This window comes from Pyrus communis, chromosome 3, assembly GCF_041283825.1.
Source record: "Pyrus communis isolate YQ-2024b chromosome 3, ASM4128382v1, whole genome shotgun sequence".
NCBI lineage: Eukaryota > Viridiplantae > Streptophyta > Magnoliopsida > Rosales > Rosaceae > Pyrus > Pyrus communis.
This window is the reverse complement of record NC_142567.1, coordinates 20,453,100-20,479,309: the sequence shown is the minus strand read 5'-3', so window position 1 is coordinate 20,479,309 and position 26,210 is coordinate 20,453,100. Positions and strand designations below refer to the sequence as shown.

At 37.1% G+C, this 26,210-nt stretch overlaps 2 protein-coding genes across 5 annotated transcripts; one reads left to right on the top strand and one right to left on the bottom strand.

The window, feature by feature from the left end:
* Positions 1 to 1,954: 1,954 nt before the first annotated feature.
* LOC137715035 (AP-2 complex subunit alpha-1) lies at positions 1,955 to 15,253 on the top strand. Of its 3 annotated transcripts, XM_088691245.1 has the most exons (28): positions 2,251 to 2,729; positions 4,472 to 4,709; positions 5,321 to 5,452; positions 6,185 to 6,310; positions 6,584 to 6,646; positions 6,724 to 6,821; positions 6,919 to 7,126; positions 7,794 to 7,865; positions 7,947 to 8,039; positions 8,624 to 8,725; positions 8,921 to 9,018; positions 9,186 to 9,267; positions 9,377 to 9,465; positions 10,274 to 10,379; positions 10,462 to 10,527; positions 11,248 to 11,354; positions 11,450 to 11,554; positions 11,757 to 11,877; positions 11,989 to 12,171; positions 12,313 to 12,549; positions 12,798 to 12,878; positions 13,013 to 13,177; positions 13,279 to 13,365; positions 13,467 to 13,592; positions 13,976 to 14,056; positions 14,139 to 14,210; positions 14,459 to 14,538; positions 14,610 to 15,253. In XM_088691245.1, exons 3-28 carry the CDS (start codon positions 5,360 to 5,362, stop codon positions 14,755 to 14,757), a joined length of 2,889 nt encoding a protein of 962 aa, XP_088547371.1. In that variant the 5' UTR covers positions 2,251 to 2,729; positions 4,472 to 4,709; positions 5,321 to 5,359; the 3' UTR covers positions 14,758 to 15,253. The 3 variants fall into 3 exon arrangements, with proteins under 3 accessions (XP_068310348.1, XP_088547371.1, XP_068310349.1); XM_068454247.2 differs by lacking the exon at positions 4,472 to 4,709 and having other exon boundaries at positions 1,955 to 2,729; XM_068454248.2 differs by lacking the exons at positions 2,251 to 2,729; positions 4,472 to 4,709 and adding an exon at positions 3,394 to 3,521.
* A 1,963-nt stretch (positions 15,254 to 17,216) lies between these two features.
* On the bottom strand, positions 17,217 to 25,349 carry LOC137715216 (DDT domain-containing protein PTM). Of its 2 annotated transcripts, XR_011065552.2 has the most exons (11): positions 25,233 to 25,349; positions 24,108 to 25,085; positions 23,196 to 23,873; positions 21,793 to 22,942; positions 20,510 to 20,798; positions 20,252 to 20,376; positions 19,649 to 20,115; positions 19,526 to 19,554; positions 18,837 to 19,319; positions 17,715 to 18,729; positions 17,217 to 17,586 (listed from the first exon to the last, which is right to left on the bottom strand). XR_011065552.2 is itself a non-coding variant. In XM_068454461.2 (10 exons), the coding sequence occupies exons 2-10, from the start codon at positions 24,926 to 24,928 to the stop codon at positions 17,795 to 17,797; spliced, it is 4,977 nt and encodes a 1,658-aa protein (XP_068310562.1). In that variant the 5' UTR covers positions 24,929 to 25,085; positions 25,233 to 25,349; the 3' UTR covers positions 17,217 to 17,794. The 2 variants fall into 2 exon arrangements, 1 of the variants encoding a protein (XP_068310562.1); XM_068454461.2 differs by having other exon boundaries at positions 17,217 to 18,729.
* Positions 25,350 to 26,210: the final 861 nt, after the last annotated feature.

Sequence of the window (26,210 nt, the reverse complement as noted above, 5' to 3'; positions counted from 1 at the left end):
AAGGACCTTCAAGAATAATTTAAGACCCATTGACCAAAAGTCAACCGTCGATCAAAGATCGACGGTAGGGTCTACAACCCTGTATAACTCTATTTGGAAGATCCACATATCAGATTTCCAATCCGTAACTTCCAAAGATCCACATTATGCTTCTAGAATAACATATTAAAAATTTATTACCATCCAACGGTTGGATCCTCGCCAATTCCCAAAACTGATTAACGGTTAACATTTTATTTTATGAATTTACAAATCTAATTCGGAAAGATCTATAAGTCGGATTCCCAATCTGTAAGTTCCTACATTCTTCAAATATTATGTACTACAATGTAACAAAGTTTGGTGACGATCCAACGGTTGGATCGTCGATTCACATAAATACCTATTAACATATCGTAGAGAATTTAGGTTCCAACGATCAACCTACATCATTCAAATATCAAAACTAAATTCAAGACATTCGACATAACCTAAAAATAGCATTGGCGGCCCACTGGCCATGCGCTGCCGTGGGTGGCGGTCAGCCGCCCCAACTCGCCGGAAAATCCAACTATTTCCAAAAATTCTCAAACTTCACAAAAATGAAGATCTCAGTGAGTGGAGCAACCACGAAGTCCAAAAGTGGACGGAAGACGGTCAATTTTGCTCACAAAGCCGGCAGGTGCCTAAAACTTCTCGACGTCGATTCGTCGTCTACGATGGTCCAACGGGGTCAAGGTTGGTCGGGTTTTGCTCCTAGGATGATGGGCTACAAAGCCCAAGTGGTGGCATCGGCCATTGCTTTGCCGATTTGTCTGAAAATCGAAAAGAGTGGCCGGAGCACTATTGATTTTCGTCAATTTTCGTGGCCTCCATCCGCCACATACCATGATTAATCAAGATGGTTCTTGGGTGAGTCTTGTAGAGGAGAATGAGAGATTCAAGATGGTGGTGGTGGCGTCGAAAAACTCCATCGGAGTTGGCTGGATCGGCCTTGGAAGACGGGTGGTCGTGGAGGTGTACGGACGGAAACCCACGAGAAAAGCTCCTAGCTTCCTCCCCCTCCCCCCTTTTTTTTTTCTCCCTTCCTTTTTTCTGATTTCTCACTGGTCCTCCATCCCTTTTAATTTGATTGGTCCATTTTCCTCTTTATTTAAGGCTGATTAGTTAGTCTTCTCACATGGTGGGAGTTCAAATAATTTAACTACCTTTAAATAACTAACTTTAATCATCCGTAATTATACCGTTATAACTCGGACTCGCAAACTGCTTTCGCCTAAGCGTTCGTAGTGACAAGTACTAAGAGAATATGCTAAAAGAATAAGTCATATGTCACTCTAACCGATGATCAATAGAAGTCAAAGTCTTTGCCTCTAGGGCATTTTCATAAATTCACGCTTCTAAAATTAATAAACATGTAAAATTTGGGACGGGTTGTCACAGTTAGTGCAGTTAAGTCTTGAACAATTTCCTTAGTGTGTGTAAATATAAAAGATTTAGATGGGAAAAAAATATATGGAAGAGAGAAATGTGAAAGTGGAGAGAGCGAATGTGGAAGATGTTTATATTTTATTTTTTATTTTCTAAAAACAAAAATATGCTATTATAACATGTGAGTGAGATAAACAAACCGCAAAATAGTTAGTGCAAAATTATATTATTGTCTTTGATTAAATTAATATTATAACCTAATGATATTTTTCTAAACTATAATACTAAGTGGATGTTAATAAGTAATTTAGATTAGACAATTCGATGTCATGTCAGATTTGGAAAAATATACCCATAAGTTTGAACCTTGCGGTTGTAGGCCCCTACCAAGAAATCACATGCATAATTGGGCATTTAGCAAAAAGAGTGTAAAAAAAAAAAAAAAAAAAAACCTCCCAAATTATAACAAAAAAAATTTTAAAAATCCAAATTTAGAATGAATAATTAAAAAATAATTTAAATGCAGGTGATGTTTTGCAACTGTAACGAAAAACGATCATACTTATACACTTTTTTGTTAATTCAATTTTCATTGGTTTTCTTTATTTTAACAACTAACTGTTTAACTCTAGCATAATCGCGATACTAGAAAACAAAGAATTTTGATAAATTGATCATGTAATTGCATATTTGTTTTATTTTTATTTTTATTTGGAAGCAATTGCATATTTGTTTTTGGGCAAAAGTAATTGCATATATTATGCCTGGCTGGCTGTCTGAGAAATTAAAAATGGGGAAAAATGAAGAAAGAAGATGGAAGTACTAGGTGGTAACTGAAATGATTTCAATTGGGCAACGCTGAATAAAAGTCGTCTCCCTTCCAGCACTGACCGACGGCTTTTCTCTTCTCGATTTTCCTCTCAGTCCACCTTCCTTCTCTCTCTCTCCCTCTCTCTCTGACTCCCTCAACTTTCTCTATCTCAAAATCCCAGCACATACAATTAGATCAAACCCATTTTTCCGATTTCGTAATTGGAGGAGTCGCTGATCTTCCCTGACAGTGTTCGATTTCTGCTGCTCCTTAGATCCAACGCAGGACCCAGGAGGATCTCGATTGGATTTGGGGGAGCTGAGGAGTGGTGGCTTTCTCTCCGTGTGCGTATCGGTAGGGCTGGATCTGGGCAGCCATGTCGTTGTCAGGCATGCGAGGCCTCTCTGTTTTCATCAGCGACATTCGGAATTGCCAGAACAAAGAGCAGGAGAGGCTGCGGGTCGATAAGGAGCTTGGGAATGTCCGTACACGCTTCAAAAACGAAAAGGTTAGTCATTTAGGCTTAGGGTTTTCCCTCTTCGAATGTATTGTTGCGTTGCAAAATTCGTTCTTGTTAAGTTCGGGGCTTGGGAAATGAATGAGGATTTTGATCTGGGGCATGGAGGAATTGGTTCATTGCTTGAATTAGGGATTTGGGTTTTTCTAGGTGTTTGCTTGGCTGCTGAGAAACTCTGAGAAATGAAAGGAAACTGAGATTTTGGAATTTTGGGTAGGAAACTTAAAATTTGCAATTTTGGGTTTCTATTAGTATGTGGAAGGGAAAATGTGAAGTGAGCTTGAGGTGGATTCTGATTCCAAAATAAAGGTTACATAGTGTATACAATTATTGGCGTTTGCGGTGAATTTGGTGGCATCGGCATTCCCCTTCTGGCTTTCAAGCTTATTTAGAAATAGCTTTGCTGTGGACTCGTTATTCGAGAGAGGTAATAGGAATTTTGTACCGCATATATTCCTTGGTGTTATAAATTCCATTGAGGTTAATATAATCAGCTCAATGAATGGAGAGTTGCGGTTGATGGGCTTCAAATGATAGGCATGAAAATCCAGATGTGTTCGCCTTCACTTGCTTTGCTTTTAGTCTTTCTGATGAATAACATAGAACCTTATGGAGTTTTAGTTAATGTTTACCTAGTTAATATGATAGGTTTTGTAATCTTGAACTGAATTCTTGTTATGAGAGGGAATAAGATGGGAAGTGAATCCTAGTCTGTGCCTAGGGAGATTGGAGAACGCATGGGGATAGTCTTGACGTTTTGTGGCATTGCTTCAGCTAAAATGTGTGAGTGTTCCCTCATTTAAATTCTATTGTTTGTGGTTCTAAGGTTACACAACATCCATTTTGAAAATTTCAAGTTGGATTGAAATTCATCCATTTATTAACGTATACCTAGTTGTTCTTATACTGAATTTAAGACTCAAATCTGTAATCACATGTTGGTACCCTTGTGATTAGAACATGAATTGTTTCTATCCATTGAACTGAACTTGATGAGTGACTAAATCTTTTACGTGTCGGCATACTGTAAAGGATTTAAAAGTAGGTAAATGTCACCTGTCATCTTTAAACTACTATCACGGTAAAATGGATGTTTGTATTAAATCAGAGATATAAATATTTTTATTAAAGCTTAATCTTTCCTGTGTTAAAGATAAAATGTTGTCAACATGTTGTCAGACCCTAAAATTTAAAGAAATGTGAGGGACCATGGGGTGGTATTCCACAAGGGTACCGCTGTACATGGGCTAGTCTTAGAAAGTGTCATGTATCCATGTCTTATTCCGTAATACACTCCCTGATCTTCACTATAATTCAAAATTGTGGTTGGATATTGACTATGGTTGAAGCGATGGTGATTTGGTGTTGACCTTTTCTAGTAGTTCTGCACACTCACTTCATATGTTATGTGTCACCACCACTCTTGTATTTTTGTTGAGTCAGTGAGCAATATAATTTCTCTACATTTTTTCAACTTGCCATAGATTTAATGATCTATTCTTGGACTGTAAATTTGGCAACTTAAATCATCGGCTGTGAAGCAGTTAATTGTTGTATGTTGTTTGTTTTAGCCTTATACCAGAGATTGTTGCACCATCTGTGGATTTTAGGTTTGGTCATCAAAGATGTACACTTATATTGACTCATTTTTAACTCATGAAAATTTGAAGCATTTTTCTATCTTCTGATTCTTTCTTCATGGTGTCAATCAAAAGTTATTATTCTGTGTTTAGGAACAATTATTTTGTACTGCCTTGTTGACGACTTCTGTTAGCTATTACTGGTGATGCTGTTCCAGCACCCTGTACATCATTTTTTTGTGAATGACACAAATTTTTGGTGAGAGGAAGAAGAGTGAAGGTTAAGGGAGATGTTGTGTGATGACTGTGTTTTGGGCAATTTGCTTGGAGGACATAGGAGGATGTTTCATACATTTGGGGAAGAGGAGCTGAAGATTAAGTTTGTCTCTTGGTACTGTTATGTGCTTTGGTTTCTTCAGAGTTTTGGGAATTTTTTTTTTCTTGAAATTTTCTCTGGCTCAGAGGGATGCTGTTATTTAGGTGATTAGTGATGTTTTTAAATGTTTTTTTTGCAGTTTGTGGATTTTGGATCTTTATATGGTGGTTATCTTGTCCTCTGCATTGTACTTTTTTCATTTTAATTCATAAAAAGTGTGCTAAATTATTGTTCTCTCTCTCTCTCTTGTTAATGGTCATTTGACATCAATTATCTTTTGCTCTGATTTGTGCCTTTTTATTTTAATTTAATGTTATATAATAAAAAAAAAGAAGCAAATACATTGTTCTCTTTTGTCTTTTCTCTCTCTCAATAATGTTTTTGACATTAGTTATCTTGCAACACAAATCCTATACTGTCTTCTCTTTGGTTTTGCATAGATTCTGTGGCATAGGTTGGGACATAGATCAATATTGTATTTTTTTCTTAATTGTTAGAGGTCTATTTCCTTATGAAAATCACTATATTACTCAATACTGTATCTGTTTTTTTACTGTGTGCTCACGCTATTTAGCTAACCAAAAGGGTGACTGGTTAATGAAAATTATCTTTAATTTTATCAACAGGGTTTGATACCTTATGAAAAGAAGAAATATGTCTGGAAAATGCTTTACATTTATATGCTGGGCTACGATGTGGATTTTGGGCACATGGAAGCAGTTTCTCTAATATCTGCGCCTAAGTATCCAGAAAAGCAGGTGATACATTCTTTTCATATCAATCTAAAAATAGACTAGGGGCTAGTTTGGGAAGTGCTTTTAAATGACTGAAAGCGCTTTTAGAGAAAATATATTTGGGTTCCAAAAGCACTTGAAGTACTCTTCCAGGATTAACTTGCATTTTTACTACAAACTGGTTTCAAAAATATTTTCTCTAAAAGCAGTTTAAGTCATTTAAATGAGCTCCAGCACTATTTTTGCACCTTGCTTGCATGTATGGAAATATAGCTTGGAAGTTTAGGAAGTAAACCCATCCTCTTCATCTTCTTTTCTTGTATATTAACCAATGGAAACAGTGATAGACATGTGTTTCAGTGTCACCATTCATCACTCTTATACCAAGTAGGTCTGGTGTATGAATTTGAGGTGATATGAATTGTTTTCTACAATATTACCTCTTGCTCTCATACCAAGACCCCGAGTGGGTTAACTTTGTGAACACCATGCTGCTCAAAGTTCACCTGCTGACCTGGACTCCCATGTCCAGTTTTATAATTATAAGAATATAGTATTATATGGTACTTCTGCATGCATTTTTTATAATATAAACTTAAAAAAAATGCATAGTTTTCTTCTCATGTGATTAATTTTCAATGATAGTAACCTAAAAACCTTTAATTCTATTATATTGCTTTATCTTCCATCTCCCAAAAAAAAAAAAGTTAATCTCACACTCTAATTGACTTTCAATTATGCGAACATTTATTGCAGGTTGGGTACATTGCAACAGCATGCTTGCTCAATGAGAACCATGATTTTCTGAGAATAGCGATAAATACCGTGCGCAATGACATCATTGGTCGGAATGAGACCTTCCAATGTTTGGCGTTGACTATGGTATGGCCATAGAAATTCTGTTAGGTGTTCAGAACATGTTAATCAATTTTATTTTGAAATTGTTAGTGATAATGATGAGATATGATCTTATCTTCTATTTGTCTTCCATAATAATATACAATATTAAATAAGTATTTTTTGAGTAATATCTTGCACGTTTTATTTGGGTAGGTTTTTTCTGAACCTATCGCTTCCATGCTGTCTTTTGTTTGTCTTATTATTCTTGTGTCCCTAATGTACCAATCATTATTTCATTTGTATTCTGCTCTGTAGGTTGGGAATATTGGTGGCCGAGAATTTGCGGAGTCATTAGCACCTGATGTTCAAAAATTACTTGTAAGGGGAAGTGGATTTTTTATGTTTGGTTGAAATTAATAGAAAATGATGCTGTTGACTAAGTGTTTTTTATTCAGATTTCTAGCAGCTACAGACCACTTGTGAGAAAAAAGGCTGCACTATGTTTATTGCGCTTGTATAGAAAAAATCCTGATGTTGTGAACGTAGATGGCTGGTACGTGAACATGGGATTTTCTTCACTATTATTCCAATTTCCAATACTATTGCCTTTTGTGCTTATTTGATGGGTCTCTCTTTTTCTATTATTTTAGGGCTGACCGGATGGCACAACTTTTAGATGAACGTGATCTTGGTGTGTTAACATCATCTATGAGCCTTCTTGTTGCCCTTGTATCAAACCACTATGATGCTTACTGGAGTTGTCTGCCAAAATGCGTTAAAATATTAGAACGACTTGCTAGGAACCAGGATATTCCACAAGAGTACACCTACTATGGCATCCCATCTCCCTGGCTTCAGGTTTGTAATATATACATTTTTTTTTGTTTTATTTGTTAGACTTCTTTGCATGTACTGGATATCAAATAAATTCAGCCACCTATCCTTCTGATTCAGATTTATCCTGTCAAATCTATTTTATTAAAACGATTGTAGCTACCTCTGCTTTATGTCTTTTTTCTGTGCAATCTCCTCTTGTTGTTGAACCTTTCACCAATTACAGTGGATGTTGTCATTTTCTTCTTGCATGGGCCAGAGTACCATATACCCAGCATGATCCTTGCTATTTTAGATCATAACTCAACCAGCCTTACAGCTTAAACTTCTAGAGCATCCTAATAAAAGAGAAATTTAGCAGATGTGGCATCATTTTGTCTTCATCGGATTTAATAGTAGTTTTTTAGGCAAAAGCTTTTTCTGGGGTTCAAAACTCCGATGATATTGAATCATCTTTAAGTGGCATTGGCCAGTACTTGAGAATATTTTTATTTTCTTGCTGTGCCTGGACAATTTACTGGGGCATTGTCTCTATCGTTTAACTTTGTTGGATAGTCACTACAGCCCATAAGGCTTGGCTTTAGGCATTGCTTGGGTAAAATGGTGAGCTGGAATGTAATGCATTCAGTAGTTTGTAGCATTGGGTGCATATAAACGAATTTGTGTTATACTATAATTTTTGTTAGGACAGGTCAGGACAATGAGGGCTCTTCAATATTTTCCGACTGTCGAAGATCCAAATACCAGAAGATCATTGTTTGAGGTCCATTTTCTGTCAAGAACTTATTATCAGTTGTGGTGTTATATTTTTTGCATCTATTAAACCTTGTACTGGTGATTTCAGGTCTTACAGCGGATTTTGATGGGTACTGATGTTGTGAAAAATGTTAATAAGAACAATGCATCACATGCTGTTCTCTTTGAAGCCCTCGCTCTTGTAAGCTTTCTGCAGTACTTTTTATGTATGATTGTGGTATTCAGGCACCATTTATTGAGAGTTTCCTTTTAATATGTGCGTAGACAGTTATACTTGCATATAGGTACACCTATTTGGTTGACTGTTTTTAATTCCTTTGTAATTCCTGTATCTTCTGGTTGTTTTTGGCATTGACTTCCACTAAATTCAAGTCTTTTGTGCCGCAAGTGAAAGCAACAAAATATGGTCTCTGTGCATACGTGTATAAAGCATATATTATTTGCAGACATGCCATGTATGTATGTGCGTGGAATCATATGAACAGTTTCCCTTATAAATTTGTAAAATTGGTTTACTCTTGATTATTCCTCCTGCCCCCTTCTTTGAAGGTTAATCAATATTTTTTAAATGTTTATAAATTTGCGTTTGTGCAGTCGTCCGAGATTATGACACTTGTACTTAAATTAGTTCAGAATATTTTCTTTGCTAGCTATCTTTGAAACTCTGTTTCCTTTTCTTCAGAGCACACACAACATGTCTCATCTATTATTTTTTTAAAGGCAAGTGATTCTTATGTACTTCGCATTATCATTGCCCAATTTTAGGTCATGCATCTTGATGCTGAAAAGGAGATGATGTCTCAGTGTGTTGCCCTTCTTGGAAAATTTATTGCTGTCCGAGAACCAAATATCCGATATCTTGGTTTGGTAAGTGGTGAAAACACTTATGGTTTCTTAATTCTTATTAAAAAAGTATCAATTGATAAATAATACATTTTTTTTTCATTCATTTTAATGCAAACCGTGACTGAAGAAAACAAAGGAAACTGTGACTATAGCTTAGAAGAGTAAACATGTTGCTGCTGGATATGTGCATGATTTGAAGTCACATTGCTTGTGTAGGAAAATATGACCCGCATGTTAATGGTGACTGATGTGCAAGATATCATCAAGAGACATCAGGCTCAGATCATCACCTCATTGAAGGATCCAGATATCAGGTTACAATTGTTATCTATTTGGATACTTGCTGAACATGTTAGATATCTGGATTTTTTTCTGTAAAAAACATCATTTTTTTTTTGTTTTGTAGCTGCTCTTATTTTAGTGCTCCCTTTTTCTATATCTTTAACCATTTTTGCTTACTGACATTGAATTATGTGCTCAGTATACGTAGGCGTGCTCTAGACTTGCTTTATGGTATGTGTGATGTTTCAAATGCAAAAGATATAGTTGAAGAATTATTGCAGGTACATCCAATGCTCGGTGTGGTCTAGTTGGTTTAATAGGATTTTGGTAGATTGTCTCTTGTTTATATTAGCACACATTTATTTTCTCCAAATTTCATTTGCATTTCAGTATCTTAGCACAGCAGATTTTGCCATGCGTGAAGAATTGTCTCTTAAGGCTGCCATTCTTGCAGAAAAGTTTGCCCCTGATCTTTCTTGGTAAGAGTCGATCTCATTTTGTTCTTTCATATATCCAATTCGTTTGAAAAGCATGGTCCTTCTCTGAAAGGAATATGATATTGGATAAATACACGCGTGAAGAAATCTGAAAACAGGCCTATGATTCTGAGTTATTAAGCAACTGGGGATAGAATTAACTAAAATATCGAATGTGATGTAGAACCTGGTAGGCAGCTAACAGTGAAAAACAAAGAGAAGATGAGTGGATACTCAGGGAATAATAGGTGAAGAGACCGAGAAGCATGAGGTTCATAACGTGTATGGTGACTCTTGTTTTAATTTAAACTCATGTTTTGCTTGTGAGGATGTATGGGATATGTAGGTTACCATTATAAAAGTGGTGATTTTCATGACCTTTTGAAAGTGTGTTTCCGTTTTTGTTTTGACATCTTTGACTCATTATGTGACGTTTTACTCTGAAACTACATTTACTATTTCCATCAATGTCTAGTACAAAATATACCTAAGATGACGTAAGATGTGACTGAATGGTGAAAGCAGATCAATTTACCTAGCTTCTTTGTTTCTGGTTTATGTTGTATTCTACTTTGCTACTCGGGTTAGATAGGGTTAGGCTTTATTGAGTTTATCACACACACGCGCACGCACACACATATATTTGAAAAGTTAGTATCAATCAATTTTTTGACTGGGTGGTTGATTCTGTTAATTACTTCTATTCTTCTGGATCATTCTGGGCATCTCTTTTGTTATTTGTGGACTCTTGAAGTAAATGTATTATGGGAAGTAAACCTTTGCCAATGGTTTGCATAATGATATTGTACAGGTATGTAGATGTGATTCTTCAATTAATTGACAAGGCTGGAGACTTTGTTAGTGATGATATATGGTTTCGTGTTGTGCAATTTGTTACAAATAACGAAGACTTACAGGTTTGAGTGCTTTAGTGCAATTTTATTGATACATATGTTCATCTTAGTACCTATATGACTGACATGGTATTCACTTGATCAGCCTTATGCAGCAGCAAGAGCTAGGGAGTATCTAGACAAACCTGCTATACATGAGACTATGGTTAAGGTGCGTATAGACTATGATTTGATTTTCCGGACAAGCTTTAATTCAATACGAGAGAGATAATTGTATGCTGGATTAAGTAGCATGTTCTCTGTAAGACTTGTGTTGTCAGAATGTGAATCTGGACTACACATTGACATTCTGGCCAAAATCAACATGATCGATGTCCCAAGTTCAGTCTTGAAAAAGAATATTTTCTGGCATACGAGAGAGAGAGGGAGAGGGAGAGAGAGAAGGGGGGGGGGGAGGGGAGGGAGGGATTGAGAGCTTAGCTTACATAAGGAAGTTAGAGTTGGTTTTGCTAGGAGTTTCTTTAAAAATTTCATTGGCATGATGTCATACACCTTGCTGCCAATAGGTATTTAGTAAGGTCACTACTTGTCCACTGATATTGTACCTTTTTTACTTCTCTTTCTGTAATAAATAAAATTAGTATGTCTTATATAAAATAATAGAAAGATAAGGAGGCTGAGAATTGTAAGATCGTTCTTAATGGAGATTCTCATTATGTTCTAAAAAGAGTCCTATGGTTTTGGGTTCTAAGTTGCAAATTCGTCTTGGGGCAGAATATATCTGTAACACATGATTTTCAAGAGTATCATTTCAATTTCAACGTTCCAATCTTTAGTGTTCATTATTTCTCTTGCATATTTTTCTACCAAATTTAACCATCTAAATAAAATAGATGTCTTGATTTGTTTGGAATCAATACACATGCAACAGGTCAGTGCATATATCATTGGAGAATTTGGCCACCTTTTGGCCAGACGGCCTGGGTGCAGTCCGAAGGAATTATTTAGTGTCATACATGAGAAGCTTCCTGCTGTAACGTAAGGGAACTTAAATCTTTCTCTGTTTCTTAGTCTTGCTAAATCCAGTTATCATTTATGTATATTATCTTACAGACTGTATGATGTATTTGCAGGACATCTACGGTACCTATTCTTCTTTCAACATATGCTAAGATCTTTATGCACACTCAACCTCCAGATCAGGAACTACAGAATCAGATCTGGTCAATTTTCAACAAGTGAGATTGCCCTCTGCACTTCTACTTTCATGAATTGGTTATTTTTTGTTTTCAAATTCTGTGTTTTTCTTTATTGCATGGTTGATTTGAGCAATATTCAGCAAGAAGTGGGGTTGTCTTTTGCATCTTTACTTTCATGACTTGGTTCTCTTTTGTTATTAAATTCTATGCTTTTCCTTGGCTCATAATTTCTTCCATTCAGATATGAGAGTTGCATTGATGTTGAGATACAACAAAGAGCTGCTGAATACCTTGCCTTAAGTAGGAGAGGTGCAGCTCTGGTGGATATTTTGTCTGAAATGCCTAAATTTCCCGAGCGGCAGGTACATTTGTTTTGCACTTTCCTTCAGATGATCAGCTAGTTCACAACACTATCAATTTCTTGGAAATTATTGAAACAAACTTTAATAGTTATATTTTTGTTTAATATGTAGTCTGCATTGATCAAGAAGGCTGAAGATACAGAAGTTGATACAGCAGAACAAAGTGCTATCAAGTTGCGGGCCCAGCAGCAAACATCGAGTGCTTTGGTTGTGACCGACCAACGCCCTGCTAATGGGACCCCGCCTGTCAACCAGCTTGGTCTTGTCAAGATGCCTAGCATGAGCAGTAATGCGGTTGGTATTGTTTATCTTTTCAATAATGATTCTGATTTTTCTTTCATTCTGTGTATATAGGGTATGCATATTGTAGTTTCACATACAAATATTATGTCTTATTTTGAGTGAATATTGATGCATGTTTGGGTATTGTTACAGGATCACAATTCAACTGACCAAGGTTCGTCTCAGGAAAATGGTACTTTGAGTAAAGTTGATCCTCAGGCACCTGCAGCAGATATCCTTGGTGATCTATTGGGTCCCCTGGCTATTGAAGGCCCTCCCGCTACTGCTGGTGAGCCTCAGCAGAATGTAATCCCTGGATTAGGAGGTGATCCAGATGCTGTGGATGCTTCAGCAATTGTGCCTGTTGGCGAGGAGCAAAATTCTGTTCAGGTAATTTCTGTAAACATTGTAGGCAATCATTTCTGTGTGCTGTATTTCTTCTAAGTTCTAAGTTCTAAGATGTAGATGGAACTTGAAAGTGTTAACTATTAGTTAAATGTGTTTTTGAAGTAATTGTGATTTATGAGTAGCTTAATGCGCTAACTATTAGATAAATGTGTTTGCCTTTGATTCTTGTTTTTTGTCGTTTATACTTATTTTCTAATACTTGTAACTAATTTTACAATTCTTAAATGCAGCCAATAGGAAATATTGCTGAAAGGTTTCATGCTCTCTGCTTGAAGGATAGTGGTGTTCTTTACGAAGATCCTAATATTCAGGTTTTCCCCCAAATTATAACCATATTTTTCTTGTTTATAGATGTGATAGTTTCCACATTTTCTTCGAGAGAGATTATGAAAATTCATCAAGGCCTTATTAGGCTTATAGTGACATTCATGTGATGTTATGCCAGATTGGAATTAAAGCCGAGTGGCGGCTACATCAAGGATGTTTTGTTCTTTTCTTGGGAAACAAAAATACTTCACCACTTGTGTCAGTTCAGGCTATAATATTACCTCCCTCTCATTTGAAAATGGAGCTCTCACTAGTACCGGATACTATTCCTCCCAGGGCACAGGTACTAAATGATACTCTTGTAATTAAGCTTTGGTGGTTGATCGCTCTCTTTCTCATATTTATTAGCTTTGTGTTTTTTTTTTTTTTTTTCCTGTTCTGTAGGTACAATGCCCGCTAGAAGTTGTGAATCTCAGACCTAGCAGGGATGTAGCAGTTCTTGATTTTTCCTACAAGTTTGGTAACAATATGGTACTTACTCTAAAAAATTCTTGTGTTTTTTTAGTGTCCTATGAAGCAGACAATAGGTCGTATGATATTTGTTGTAGATACTTATAGTAACCCTTTTGTAGGTCAATGTCAAGCTTCGCCTCCCAGCTGTCTTAAATAAATTTCTTCAGCCTATTCCAGTGTCTGCTGAAGAGTTCTTTCCTCAGTGGAGATCACTTTCGGGGCCACCTCTGAAGCTTCAAGAAGTGGTATGTCTGTCAAGGATTTGTCACATTTTGTTATATTTGTGTTGAAGAAATTCCTTTTACGTGTTGAAAATGATTGACAACCATTTATATTGACAGAGTGAATTCTGATGACATAATTGTTTATTAGTCTCTTTCAGTTAATCTTTTTCTGAATAATTAATATAATTGTTTATGGTGATGTGTCATAATCTACTGGAAAGCAGGATGATAGAACCTGTTAACTGTTACACATCAGAATAGGAAACACATGCTAACCATTTTGTAGTAAATTTTTAGCATTGTGCAGTCGGTTTATCGCTAATCCCAGGTTGAGGTTAAATTCCTGTACATTGGCTAGCTACTTTATTTAGCAATGTGGTGATATTTTCCAGTAAACGGTGCAGGTTAGAGGTGTCAAACCAATGCCACTTGCAGAAATGGCGAATCTACTTAACAGTTTTCGGTTGATGGTTTGTCCGGCACTTGTAAGTTCCCTTCCTATGTTTAAATTTTTCTTGCTAGTCTGCCAGTTATTTAAGGTGGTCACTAATTTATTCTCTATTTTAGGACCCAAATCCAAATAATCTTGTTGCAAGTACAACGTTTTACTCAGAAAGTACACGGGCCATGCTTTGCTTGGTAAGAATTTTATGTTTGTTTCCGGGACTATAAAATTTAATTGGTGGATTTGATTCCACGACTTTTGCTATCATGGCACAGCTGAAACCCCAATTGTCGGTTTATTGTTATAGATACAAAACTACGTTGCTTGGCCTTTCCCTTGTATAGGAATTTTATTAAGTTTTAGGAATTATCCATAACTTTATGAGAAAATACACTTTAGAATTGTAACAGGTTAATGAAATTTGCTTGTTTATGCTCCTCAGGTTAGAATAGAAACAGATCCAGCAGACAGAACACAGTTGCGTATGACAGTTGCTTCAGGGGACCCTTCATTAACGCTCGAGTATGTATTGCTAACGTTAAATTTTTCAGCTTTTGGAAGATAGAATCCTCTGACCTTTGAGTGATGTGTAGGTTGAAGGAGTTCATCAAGGAACAATTAGTTATCATGCCTACAGCTCGCGCACCTGGACCGGTGCCACCAGCACCTCCAGTAGCTCAACCGACCAGTCCAGTTTCAGCATTAACGGACCCTGGGGCTATGCTGGCCGGCTTGCTGTGACAAAGTGAAGGTGATGTGTGAGGATTTGTTCATTATTATACACTCGTAAATCTGATTTATACAACCTGCCCAGTGGTCTCTCTCGCGCAAAGTTCAAGTGGTGGACAAAGAAAATCCCACCGCAAGGGCTGGCGGAATTGAAGTGTGAGCTGATTTGTGCGGGCAGCATTAGTGTGAGTGGATATTTCCACAGGTAGGTGGTCGGGGTTTTTAGATTCTTTATGTACAATGCAATTGTGCCTACGTGAGAAATTTTCTCGGTTTTGGGGTGAGGGTATTTTTCTTTTTCTTTCTCGTTTCACATTTTTTCCCCGTCCCAGCGGCAGCGGATTGGTTTCTGTAGTTACGGGGACTTGACAGGAGAATGTAAGATATCATGAAGTAGATTAGTTGTAGTAGAAGCTTGTATTTGTTTGTTGTCGATGCATAAATTTGTTATTCTCAGTAATACAAACGATTGGGTGATGTGCAGTGTGATATGTTGCCCCGAACGCCACTTGTTTGTATAATACCTTTCTTCTTTCTGTAGAACCTAAATTAGTTTTTAAACTACAGATTTACCACAACTTGTCCTACGGGAGTAATAATTTAGGTGGATGACTTTTGCAAGATTATAAGAGCATTTGCACCAATTGGGGGGGGGGGGGGGGGGGGGGGCGCAATTGCAATTAGAAGGCCAGGGCAGTACAATTGCTCTTATTATTCACTCTAAACCGTAATTGTTTGTGCAAGTTTATTAGTTTGGAAGGAGGAAGGGTAAGGACGATTACTATTAACATATACAATTTTTTAAAATTTTTTACTGAATGTCTAATTACAACAAACATAATTAAAGTCTAATTCCAATAATAGGATTGTAGTAAAACAAAAATTCAGTTGTGTGAAGAAAGAAGAATATGGTTGGGTATTTTTATCCGAGCAGTTGATTTTCAAAATTATAACCTTTGGAAGGTCAGGATTCTAGCATGTGGCAGCTGACCACAAAAGAACAATTTTTTTTTCGCGTTGTAGGAGTTCAGATTAAACACTCAGATTCGAAAACCAATGGTTCAGATTAAAGGACAGTTAGAAATTCAACATTTTCACCCAAAAATAGCGGTTTGGCTAGGGCTCATGGTTGTCTGCTGCTTCAATTGTGAGCTCCTCCCCTTGCAACAATTGACAGGGCTCCCCTGTCAACTGCCCTTCATTTTTGCAATTCCTGGAGTAGATTTTGATGGGTTGGGAGACAATTTTGTCCAATTGCAAGGGCAACTCCACAGTGGTGGAGATGCTCTAAATAAATCGGAAGATTCTGAAAGCTATGGGATCAAAGAAAAAATAAATAATCTGCTCTTTTTTTCTTTCCGCTCTCTCTCTTTCGATTATTGATTGTGCAATACTCTTTCAAATAAACCTAACTTGGATAAAGAAGGAGGATAACAAAAAAGAAAGAAATGCATTTCAAAAAGCAGAAAAAAGCAAAGCAGAGGTCAGGTTACATGGCCAGAATTTGAGAGGTTTTTTTAGTTACCTCTAATATCTTAAGGAACAAGTGTAGTGACAAAATTATATATCTAATGAGATATATTGTCTAAAACTTTTCTATTTTGAAAACTGTTAAGACATTGCTGTTTTTTGTTTTATTTTTTACTGACATTTGACGAGAAAAAGGGTTATAATAACATTTAACATTTATTTTTAATGTTGCACGATAAATGTGTGATTGTTTCGTTAGACACAAAAATTTCATGGTTTTGATTTGGAAATTGATTTTTTTTGTCCTTTTTCGTATTATAATTTGATGCTATATTTTTTTCATTCATTTGCACAAAAAATTGTCTGATAGATACACTGTAAGATGAACACAAAATAAAAAATAAACACACCATCAAGCATGCGAGAAGTATGAACTCTAATTTTATTTTATTTTATTTATTTATTTATTTATTTTAGTAAATAGATATACAAGTAGTGCTAAAAAGTAGAAAGAAATTCAAAGATTTTGAATGCTTTTGGGTTAAGTCTGCATATTTGATTTAATCAAAGAATAATGTTAGGTACCTTGATTTTATGTAGCAAATGATATGTCACCGATTAAATTTGTACTTTAATTAAATTTAGAATTTGATTAGTCATTGAGATACAAAGTTATAAGGTAAAGGTACATTTTGGCCCTCAAGTTTTTCGTTCAATTTCAAAGTCATACAACGTTTTTAAAATTTTTTAAATTTCATACAACGGTTTACGATTTCATACTAACGTTGTACAATCATTAATTACTCCGTAAATCTGATCATTAAGTGATATCATGTGGTAAGCGCAGATCCCACATCTTGCTGACTTTGAGTCCAAACTCGTGCCAAGTGGTTAAAACAGATTAAGAGAGAAAAGTTTAGTTCATAATAGGTGGCACAGGAAAAAAAAAATCTATAATTTAGGAATTAAGATAATTGAGAAAATACTTTAAAAACAACATCTTGCACGAGAGAAGGAAATTATTAACACAAACAACTTTCCACAATACCAAAAAGCTTCCTCAGTACGACCTGATTTCATAACAAGAAAACTGTGGTTGGGATTTCATTTACACAAGCAATTCAATCAGATAAGCACAAAAAACCTGCTTATCGTCTGAACTCAGTTCAGACCCAAAAAAAATATGATGGCAGTGAAACAATAACAGCCCATTTTCCGGTTACGGAAAAATCGGCCACTTTAGGTTAGAGCTCCAAACCCCCTACTACTACATTGTGGTGCCTCACTATTTAAATGGGAAGTCATAATTCAGCTTCCCGAACTTCTCAATGTAACTGAATCTGACTGAGAAACGCCGGGGGAAGGTAATAACTGTATCATCAGTCCGCCACAAGCAGTACCATTAACAAATTAACTCCGGGGTTAGAGAACTGAAATTTCCATATTTGATATCTTGCCTTTCTCATAAATCAAAAAATTTAACCATCAAGAGTCGTTACCTTGCAAAATCTTGTCCAGAAGATATCGCTCTAAAAATTGTTTACAGAACAAAGCCTGAAGCCTTAGGATGGCAAAACAGCTACCGCCACTCTCTGCACTGGCCACACTTCCAGCTTCCATTCACTGGTGATGATTCAGTCCAAGGTGAACACTCATTGTGTATCAATAGCCCACAGTTCTGGCAGGAAAGATCGGGGGATGGTTCTTGAAATGAGCACACCTGACATTGCATCATATCAACAGCAGACTTTACTTCATCAGTGAAAGTAGCCATGTTATACTGATCAGAGCCTCCATCCTGGAAAACTGTATATTGGTTTTCCAGATTTCCTGATTCATCTGCAAATGCTTCGAATCCATCCAACTGGTCACCATCATCAGGTGCAAGCAACTCATTGATAGTGAAGACAGTTTGCGGTTCCATATTCTCATAGTTCAGATCTTCATAGTCATGCACCATCTCACCTTCAAATCCATTCATGGAGGCATCCCATTCAACATGGGATGGTGCAAAGTCCATGGAATTTGACAGGTAATTCATTTCACCATGTGTAGATATTCCAGGATGAGATATGTTACTCTCGTGAAAGCCATTTACATCCTCTTCACGCTTAATACCCCTTCTCACTGGTAATTTCCTAGGCCCTGGCTCAGCAGTATTCCATTGAGCATTAACTTCCGAATCGTACTCTGTAACTAACTCAACTTTAGCGAGAGAAAAGAGAAGAGGATCACCATCTTGCATGGGCACTTCCTCCATGGGAAATATTGGAGTAGCAGGTTCGTACAATTTAGAATCAGATATGGAAATGGTTGCAGAATCAGAGTCCTCTCCAACTGTTTCTTGCTTTGAACGCCTAGTGTGAACCTTCTTGTTCTCAAGCATCCTTATGTTTTTAGAATCAGTGTAAGGACATAAAGGTGATTTTATCCTCCGACACTTGCAACACTTGAAACCAGCCACTTCAGAAATCTTTGACTCGTCGAGCTCAACAGCTTCGGCATGGTACCAATCTGCATCACCACACACATAATCCACCTTAGACACACACACGCTCACAGAGAGAGAGAGAGAGAGAGAGAGAGAGAGCCAAAAATACCACTTATGGGACCACACTTACTTTTGCAAGTTTCGCAGCATATATACATCAGATCTGACTGATATGGCATATGGCACAAGTGGCAAACAGGATACAACCCATGCACTTCTGAACCATCCGCAAGAAGTATGTTATTAAGCAGGAAATCAGTGTCAGTTTCCTGGCCGTTCTTCTTCTTCCATATAATACCCCAAGAACAAATGCCGCGACGTTTTTTTGCTGCCAAAGCAGACTCTGAAGTTGCTTTCTTCTCGGAACGGGTCCCTTGTCCTTTGACATGTGTTACTGGTTGAGTGTAATTTTTGGTCCGTGCAACACTGGTGACTGTCATGGGAGTTTGATATTCTTGCATTTGCAAGTGCAAAGGACTAGTTGGAGACTCCTTCAAGTTTTCATTTTTAGTGAAAGCCTTTGCATGGTAGCACTGCTTGCAAGTGATCAAGAACTCAACCTCTTCATTTATAGAAACTGTTGAACTCATGGTACAGTCCTCATGACAATAACCTGACAACAATACAGAAGAAATTGCAAACATTGGTAAAAAAAACTTTAAATACGTTTAAGAAGTTGGTATTTGATCATATAATTAGCAAATCCTGCATTTTAAAAAAGTTGTTACTTAGCAACTCTTGCTTAAATCACATTTTTTAAGAGATTCCTAATTAAAACACTACATTTGTAAAGACTAAAAGAAGGTTGTGTCAATGTACCTTGACAGATGCTGCACTTGAATGCATTCCTGAATTTACAACAGAGAAATAACGACTCAGTTTTTGACATAGCAGTATAGAGAACTTAACAATTAAAAAGAATAAATCATATGTTGTAGTTACCGCATTAAAACATTCAGTTGACATGAAGAGCAGGAACACAAGTCCAGATTATCTCTCTTGCACACAAGATAGAAAAATATGTCCCTGCGGGGAACCTTCCACTGCTGTTTCTGTAACTTGCGAAACATATTCAAAGGCTCCTCAGCTGATGGCAAAAGAGCTTTGCCCACCCTTTCTTCATATTCTTTAATCAAATATAAAGGAATGCGCAGTTCAGGAAACCAAAACTTGTTATATCCATCTTGACTTTCCTCTGTTTCAATGATACTCTTCATTACACGGTTAGGCAGATGCTTTTGACTACCGAAATCAACCCCATATATGGTACTGTTCTTCACAGATTTTTTATCACATATATTTGCATTTCTAAAAACAGATGCATCTGTCTCCACACCCTTCCCATCGGGGAGGTTCTGCTCAGGACGAACAAGATCACTCCATCTCAGATGATAGTCCAAATATCTGACCTGGTGAAATATTACAGTTTAAGTTTCTTAAGTTATCAACTATATACATCACCAGGTAACTTAAAATGTTGCCAGGCCAAGAGATATAGGGGTGAACAGAGCAAGGAATTTATGTATTTGCAAGAAAATAACAAACCTGAAGCGCAAGCTGTGATGCATTCTTACTCATTTCAACTGCAGCCCTCCATACTGACTGCCTGCTTCTTTTAGGAATCTCAGAACCATCAGCATAAGATATACCAGGAATTTTCTTCCAACCACCTAATGGACCACACAAAAGCCATGAGTACAGATCTCTGGAAGGAAAACCTTCAATAATTCAAAGATATCATTGCCGGGGTGGGGTGGGTGTGTTTAACAGCTAGTTTTGCGGAAAGGCAAAGACAGAAGTTACCTTGGCGAGCTGCTTTTTTAACCAGTGAACATGATAAAATTGCTCTCTGGAATATAAGCTTTGATAGCTTCCCACCTTGCCACCAGACAAAACTCTGGTCATGGCAATCATCATCTTTATCGTCATGAATCGCATTCTGCTTCCTACCCCTCCTGCTGTTTGGTCCGCGTTTTTGTGTAGTGCCAACAGAGCAAGTTGCACTTTGAATCATCGAAGATTCAACCAACCAATCATCCACCAGCTTAATCCACTCCCCAGATAGAGCAATGGTTCGGATATTTGCCTCAAGCTGCAGATAAGAGACACATCATCCATCAGAACAAATGCATAAGCATGAAAATATATATCACAAAATAATACACCCACATATAGGATATACAAGGGAATTAAATAAACCGCAGGTCAAAATTTAGGGAAGAAAATAATATGAGATGCATAACTCGTTTCAAGGAACCTTGCCAGGCATCTTATGCATTTTTCAGTCACACATACGCACACACTGTTGCTATAAATATTGTTTAAAAACTAACGAAAAGCAGACAAGTAGGCACTATGCTGCAACCAAAGTAGTCATAAAATACAAGAGGATTATTTCACTAAAATATTCCGGTACAGATTCAACAGAATAACTAAAACGTTTTCACTATGCTAGAATAATGAAGTGATTGCACTTATATTGCACTCATTCCTACTAAATTAGTAAATTTGTATAACTTGGCTGCCATTGGTCTTTCTCACTAATCTTTACAAGTCATGTGAAACTTAAAAAGAAAAAAAAAAAAAATAGCATATACATTACCAAAAGACAAGCAAAATGAAACTGATCAATGAAATTAAAAATTTAGTTGGCAAACTTCAACTTCAAAGAAAATTGCATAATTGCCAATTAGTAGAAATTTCAAATCTCATGCTTTCAATATACCTACTGAACTCAAAAATTCAATTTGAAACTCAAATCAGATCGCAAAAGTTAAGACATAAATGGAAATAAATGTCCCCATAATCCTGCAACTGTCCTAATGAGTGGTTTGAAATTGGTCCTCTGATTTCAGTAGTCCATTTAATCCAACCAAAATCATTTTAGGCATCACTTGTCAGTAGTTGACATAGGAAGTTTAATGATGAAGGCCAGATCATAAACAATACCATTGAGTTTCATGTGGTGGAGCTCATGGAAGATAGAAACTAAGGCCCCTTTCACTAAACACTAATGCCTACTTGAAAAGGTACCGACCAACTAATATCTACACAAAAAAACAGAGGTCAGGATATTAAAAACTTACTTCAAGCAATAGCGCTTTTATTGCACAGAAACTTGATCCTTCATAAATTTGTTTGCGCCACTGGTTTCTATAATTTTCATTTACAAAGGGTCCAGTTACTAGGCCACCTAAACTCTCCTCCATGTATAAAACATATGTTGCAATGCTTACAAGATTCCCCTCCCCATTCTTTATTGGATGCAGGCTGGCAAGGGTCTTCATAGTACCTTTGGTGGCACTCAAAGCAGCATGATTTAGCATACATCCTCTCTTGCTTGACACTGAAGCCTTACAAGAAAGACACCAACCACACCTCTCCCTTGGAACCTCCACAAGCTTCTTTTCAGAACTTGGCCAGAAGAATCGTGAGGCTGTTAATGAGAAGGCTTTTGTTTGCAATGAAATGTTTGCAGACGCAACTTTCCTGGGATTGCCTAAAGCCTGACTATCTGAGACCCGAGTTTCTTCTGATGATATTGCAGCAAGTTTGGAAGCAGCAGATGCAGCAAACTCTCCATGCATATAGTAATTTATGTATGCCTGAGGTTTATAAAAAGCCCCCATGCATGCATGCTCACTGTAAGAACTGTTGATGTTCCCTGAGGTGCATGTACTACGGGCTACTGCAAGCGGTCTCTCAACTGAACTTTGGTGGGTCAGATGAGATGGATCAGCCTGCTGGCTACCAGTACCATTTGGAACAGAAAATTCCATTTTCTGCCTTGTACGTATCTTGATAATCAAAGGCCGGCGCTCCTGTGGTTCACTGCCACCATTGCTCTGAAAATTAGGAAGGTCAACTTGGATCTTATCAGAGGCATTGAGAGATGAAGCTGCCGTGTAACCTAAATTGGTATGACTTACACTAGTCACATAATTCTCAGCCTTGACCGGATCTGCAACCGTATGATTTTCCTTGCCAGGCAAAGGAAGTGACCGAGTAGAAGATTTTGCACCTTCCTTTGTATATTCCAATGGAATTTCTGTTTCAGTCGCTTCTGGAAAATATAAGACACTTTCTGGGATACTCCAATATTGTAAAATTGCCTTGCACACATCTGAGTATAAAGCTGTATGTTGGCCAGATGAATGTAAAACTTTAAGGACTTTTGGAATATCATTCTGACTGTAATATCTAACACATGGTTCTGTATTGATAGTTTCCTTGAGCCTGCAAAAATCATGCCAGGAGATTAAAACAAGCAAGCAGATAGGTTGAATGACATTCCAAATGAATGAGAAGACATTAAGAGCAAGACATATAGACAGAACTGGAGAAAAAAATCCAAGTCCAAGGTATAGACGGAGGTATCTCCACGAACCAATAGTAATGAATTTTTTTTAGGAAAAAGGTTCATCAGTAATTAAAATTCATAGCAAACACAACAAGGGGGAACTAAAAACCAAAGATGTTGAAAACATACACCAGTAAGTGGTTGCAAGTACCCATGAAGATGTGCTCGTAGGAATCAATGCCAAATATTTGTGCTCCTTTAACAGATGTTCCCTTTGTAATTGTTGGCCCAATCTTATCAATTGTGCACTCGGGACAATACCAGGACCCTTCTGGTATAGACAATTTCATAACACCAATACACCTTGTGTGGTAAGCAGAAGGACACCCATCACAGCAAAGCAAGGTTCCATCCATGCCACAAAGCCGACATTCATCAGAGTTGCGATCTGCATCATCCACGTCCTCTTTTACACCTTTGGAACTGATTGAATTAGCATTACCAGACGTGCGATTAGTTTCCACCTCTTCTCTGTCCTTCCAGGCAGAAGTTTTAGAATATCTCGGGTGGACCCTTCTTGGCCCACTTACAAGAGGATTAGTTACTTCTGCATCATAATCTATTCCGACTTCTGATTCTTCACGCATGTCTAATTCATCTCTCAGATCTTTAGCATCTAAGACATCGTTGCAAAGGATTTGCAAAATAATTAACTTTATACCAACTGATAGTAGATAATACTCCTTACCCAAAACATCATTATAAAAGCCTCTCCAATCAGGTCCTTTTGTATATCCCATAATTGTCAAATACTGGACCAAGTAAACTGGCCAAGTCAATGTATCAACCAAGTTCCAATCAATGCACCTGCAAATAAATGATAAACATAATCCTGAAAGTTTAGTAATGGAACTATAAACAAAAACATCAGATATGTGTATATAGTAATATTTTACTGCAATCATTTTTCTGGTTGTAAAACATAATACAAGAAGGGTAGCTAGGTTACTACCATACGCACTTGAAGCTAATACGGCTCCTGCAATGTACTGATATTGTAAAAGATCCAATCAACTAATGCACTGAGAGTTGTATGTATACCTCAAACACTTTGGTGCTACCTCTGAGCCATCAGATGAGAGTGTTTCAAGATGACGCCTCAAGGCACGCAGCAAAGCAACATGAATTGCATCCAACAGTGTGTTTGGAGCACAGCAATTAAGCGATCCCACAAAATCATCCAGTGTGAAGGGGTTCAAGAACAGGGAGATGCTAAATGATCGCAAGAAACCATATACGGAAAAAAGATGTGAAACATACTGCTCTGGCACGCCTATGGTACCTGAAGAAGGCGGCAATGGTGGTGGTGGGACAGGGGGTGGCTTATCATCAAAACCCATATCTCTATCCCGTTCATACTCACTCGAATCACTAGACGAATCATCGTCACCTTCAATTTGAGTCTCATCACTCTCGATCTTTACTCCACCGCCCAAATCCCTCAATGCTGGTGAATCGATCCTATCCGCCTCCTGGACTGAGTTTACAACATTCTTATCCAACCCAGCTGCAGTTTCCCTATTCAAGTTCGACACTAAATCATCTAATTTCTTCCTCCTAACATTCAAACCAGTGTCAAAATCATCATCACCAACAAGGATGCCACGAATCTCGCCACTCTCCAAGTCCTCACAATCACCATCTTCGTAATTAACTCTATACAACCCGGCATCATAATACACAACTTTCCCAAGAAAAATCCCACTCCTTCCAAAGTCTTTCAACACATATCTACCCACCAACACAATCAACCTTGTCTCCACAACCCGTTTCTTAGCTTCCGGACCCAATTTCAGGTCCTTTTCATCCTCCACTTTACGCTTCCTAGGGCGACCCCTCTTTTTGACCACCGGATTGTCCATATAGCCAATCCGATTGGATCCCAACCCGAAATCAAACCGCCACAAAAGCCCTAAGCTTTTCCCCAAAATTAAAGCGTCTTAGACTATCGCTAAGCAGTAAGATTTGGATAACAATTCATCCAAAATACTGCAAAATCCAGGTGTGTTCAGGCAGATCCTATGGAACCAAAAAACAAAAACAATCGAGGAGTGAATATAAAATTGTTTGAACTAAGTTCCAATAAAAAAAGAAGTATGCAGATTCGAAAGTTGTGCCTTTTTCTGATTGAGAAGTGGATTAAATATATATGTGCAACAACGATACCTGGTTAGGGTTTGATAACCGCCATTGGAGATGCCTCTGGGAGCTTTGGGAGAGAGATAGAGAGCCACAGAGAGGGGGAAGAGAGAGAGAAGCCCTATTGGGACAAAACGACAGCCCACGATCCCTGACCGAATTAAATTGCCACGTGCGCGTGATTTACATGACTCGGAACTCAGTTTTTTTTCACGAGTCGCCAGTTTGAACTCGGACGAGTTGGTTTTTATACAATTTTTTTTTTCGTGGCGCAGATTATTGCGTGGCAATGTTTACCAAAAATTGAAATAATTCCGTAGCGTGGTATTTCGTGTGCTGCGGCTCTATGATACCCTGTGGGGCGGCTTTATGTAACACTTGTAATCCCTCACTTTCCCATTTTGGTAAATTGAAGGGTGTTCGTTTAAGAGTATTCAATCAGAATTTAAACAGAATTACAAAAAGTGAAGGATTTTGATAGATTGGGAGCAATATCACAATATACTTTAGGTATTAACAAATCATGCATCTTCATAAACAGAAAAAAAAAAAAAAAAAAACCTTCATCAAATTATAATAAGATATTTTAAAATCTCAATTGAGCATAAGCTTTAAAGAGAAACAAAATAATACATATAGTAAACATTTTAACAAATGTTACTTTTTGAAAGAAAATACGATGTTCTCATTAATATGAGAAGAGAAAACATTCAAACTGATATACATTTGTAAAAAAAAAAAAGTAAAGTACAAAAAACTACCTCAACTATTGGTGTCACGACACTTTCATAACTCATCTTTTAAAATTGACAATGTCATACCTCATCTTACGAATTTGTGTCAATGTTATACCTTCCGTTAGCTTGGCCGTTTATTTCTCAGTTAAATGTTGATGTGTCTTGATCCGGGACCTATTTTTTATTAAAAAATTTATTAAAAACTAAAAAAAATCATTTAATATTTTTTTAATATTAAAATAATTAAAAAAAAAATCCAACATCACAA

What these genes read in the sequence shown, in the direction of transcription:
- LOC137715216 (XM_068454461.2), bottom strand. Translation starts at nt 24,928, where the DNA reads ATGGACAATCCGGTGGTCAAAAAGAGGGGTCGCCCTAGGAAGCGTAAA. An exon ending in CATCACAGCTTGCGCTTCAG is followed by an intron (nt 20,116 to 20,251) that starts GTTTGTTATTTT and finishes ATATTTCACCAG; the next exon opens with GTCAGATATTTGGACTATCA. An exon ending in CAACTGAATGTTTTAATGCG is followed by an intron (nt 19,555 to 19,648) that starts GTAACTACAACA and finishes TTGTAAATTCAG; the next exon opens with GAATGCATTCAAGTGCAGCA.
- LOC137715035 (XM_068454247.2), top strand. Translation starts at nt 2,598, where the DNA reads ATGTCGTTGTCAGGCATGCGAGGCCTCTCTGTTTTCATCAGCGACATT. An exon ending in CTAAGTATCCAGAAAAGCAG is followed by an intron (nt 5,453 to 6,184) that starts GTGATACATTCT and finishes CATTTATTGCAG; the next exon opens with GTTGGGTACATTGCAACAGC. An exon ending in CTAGCATGAGCAGTAATGCG is followed by an intron (nt 12,172 to 12,312) that starts GTTGGTATTGTT and finishes GTATTGTTACAG; the next exon opens with GATCACAATTCAACTGACCA.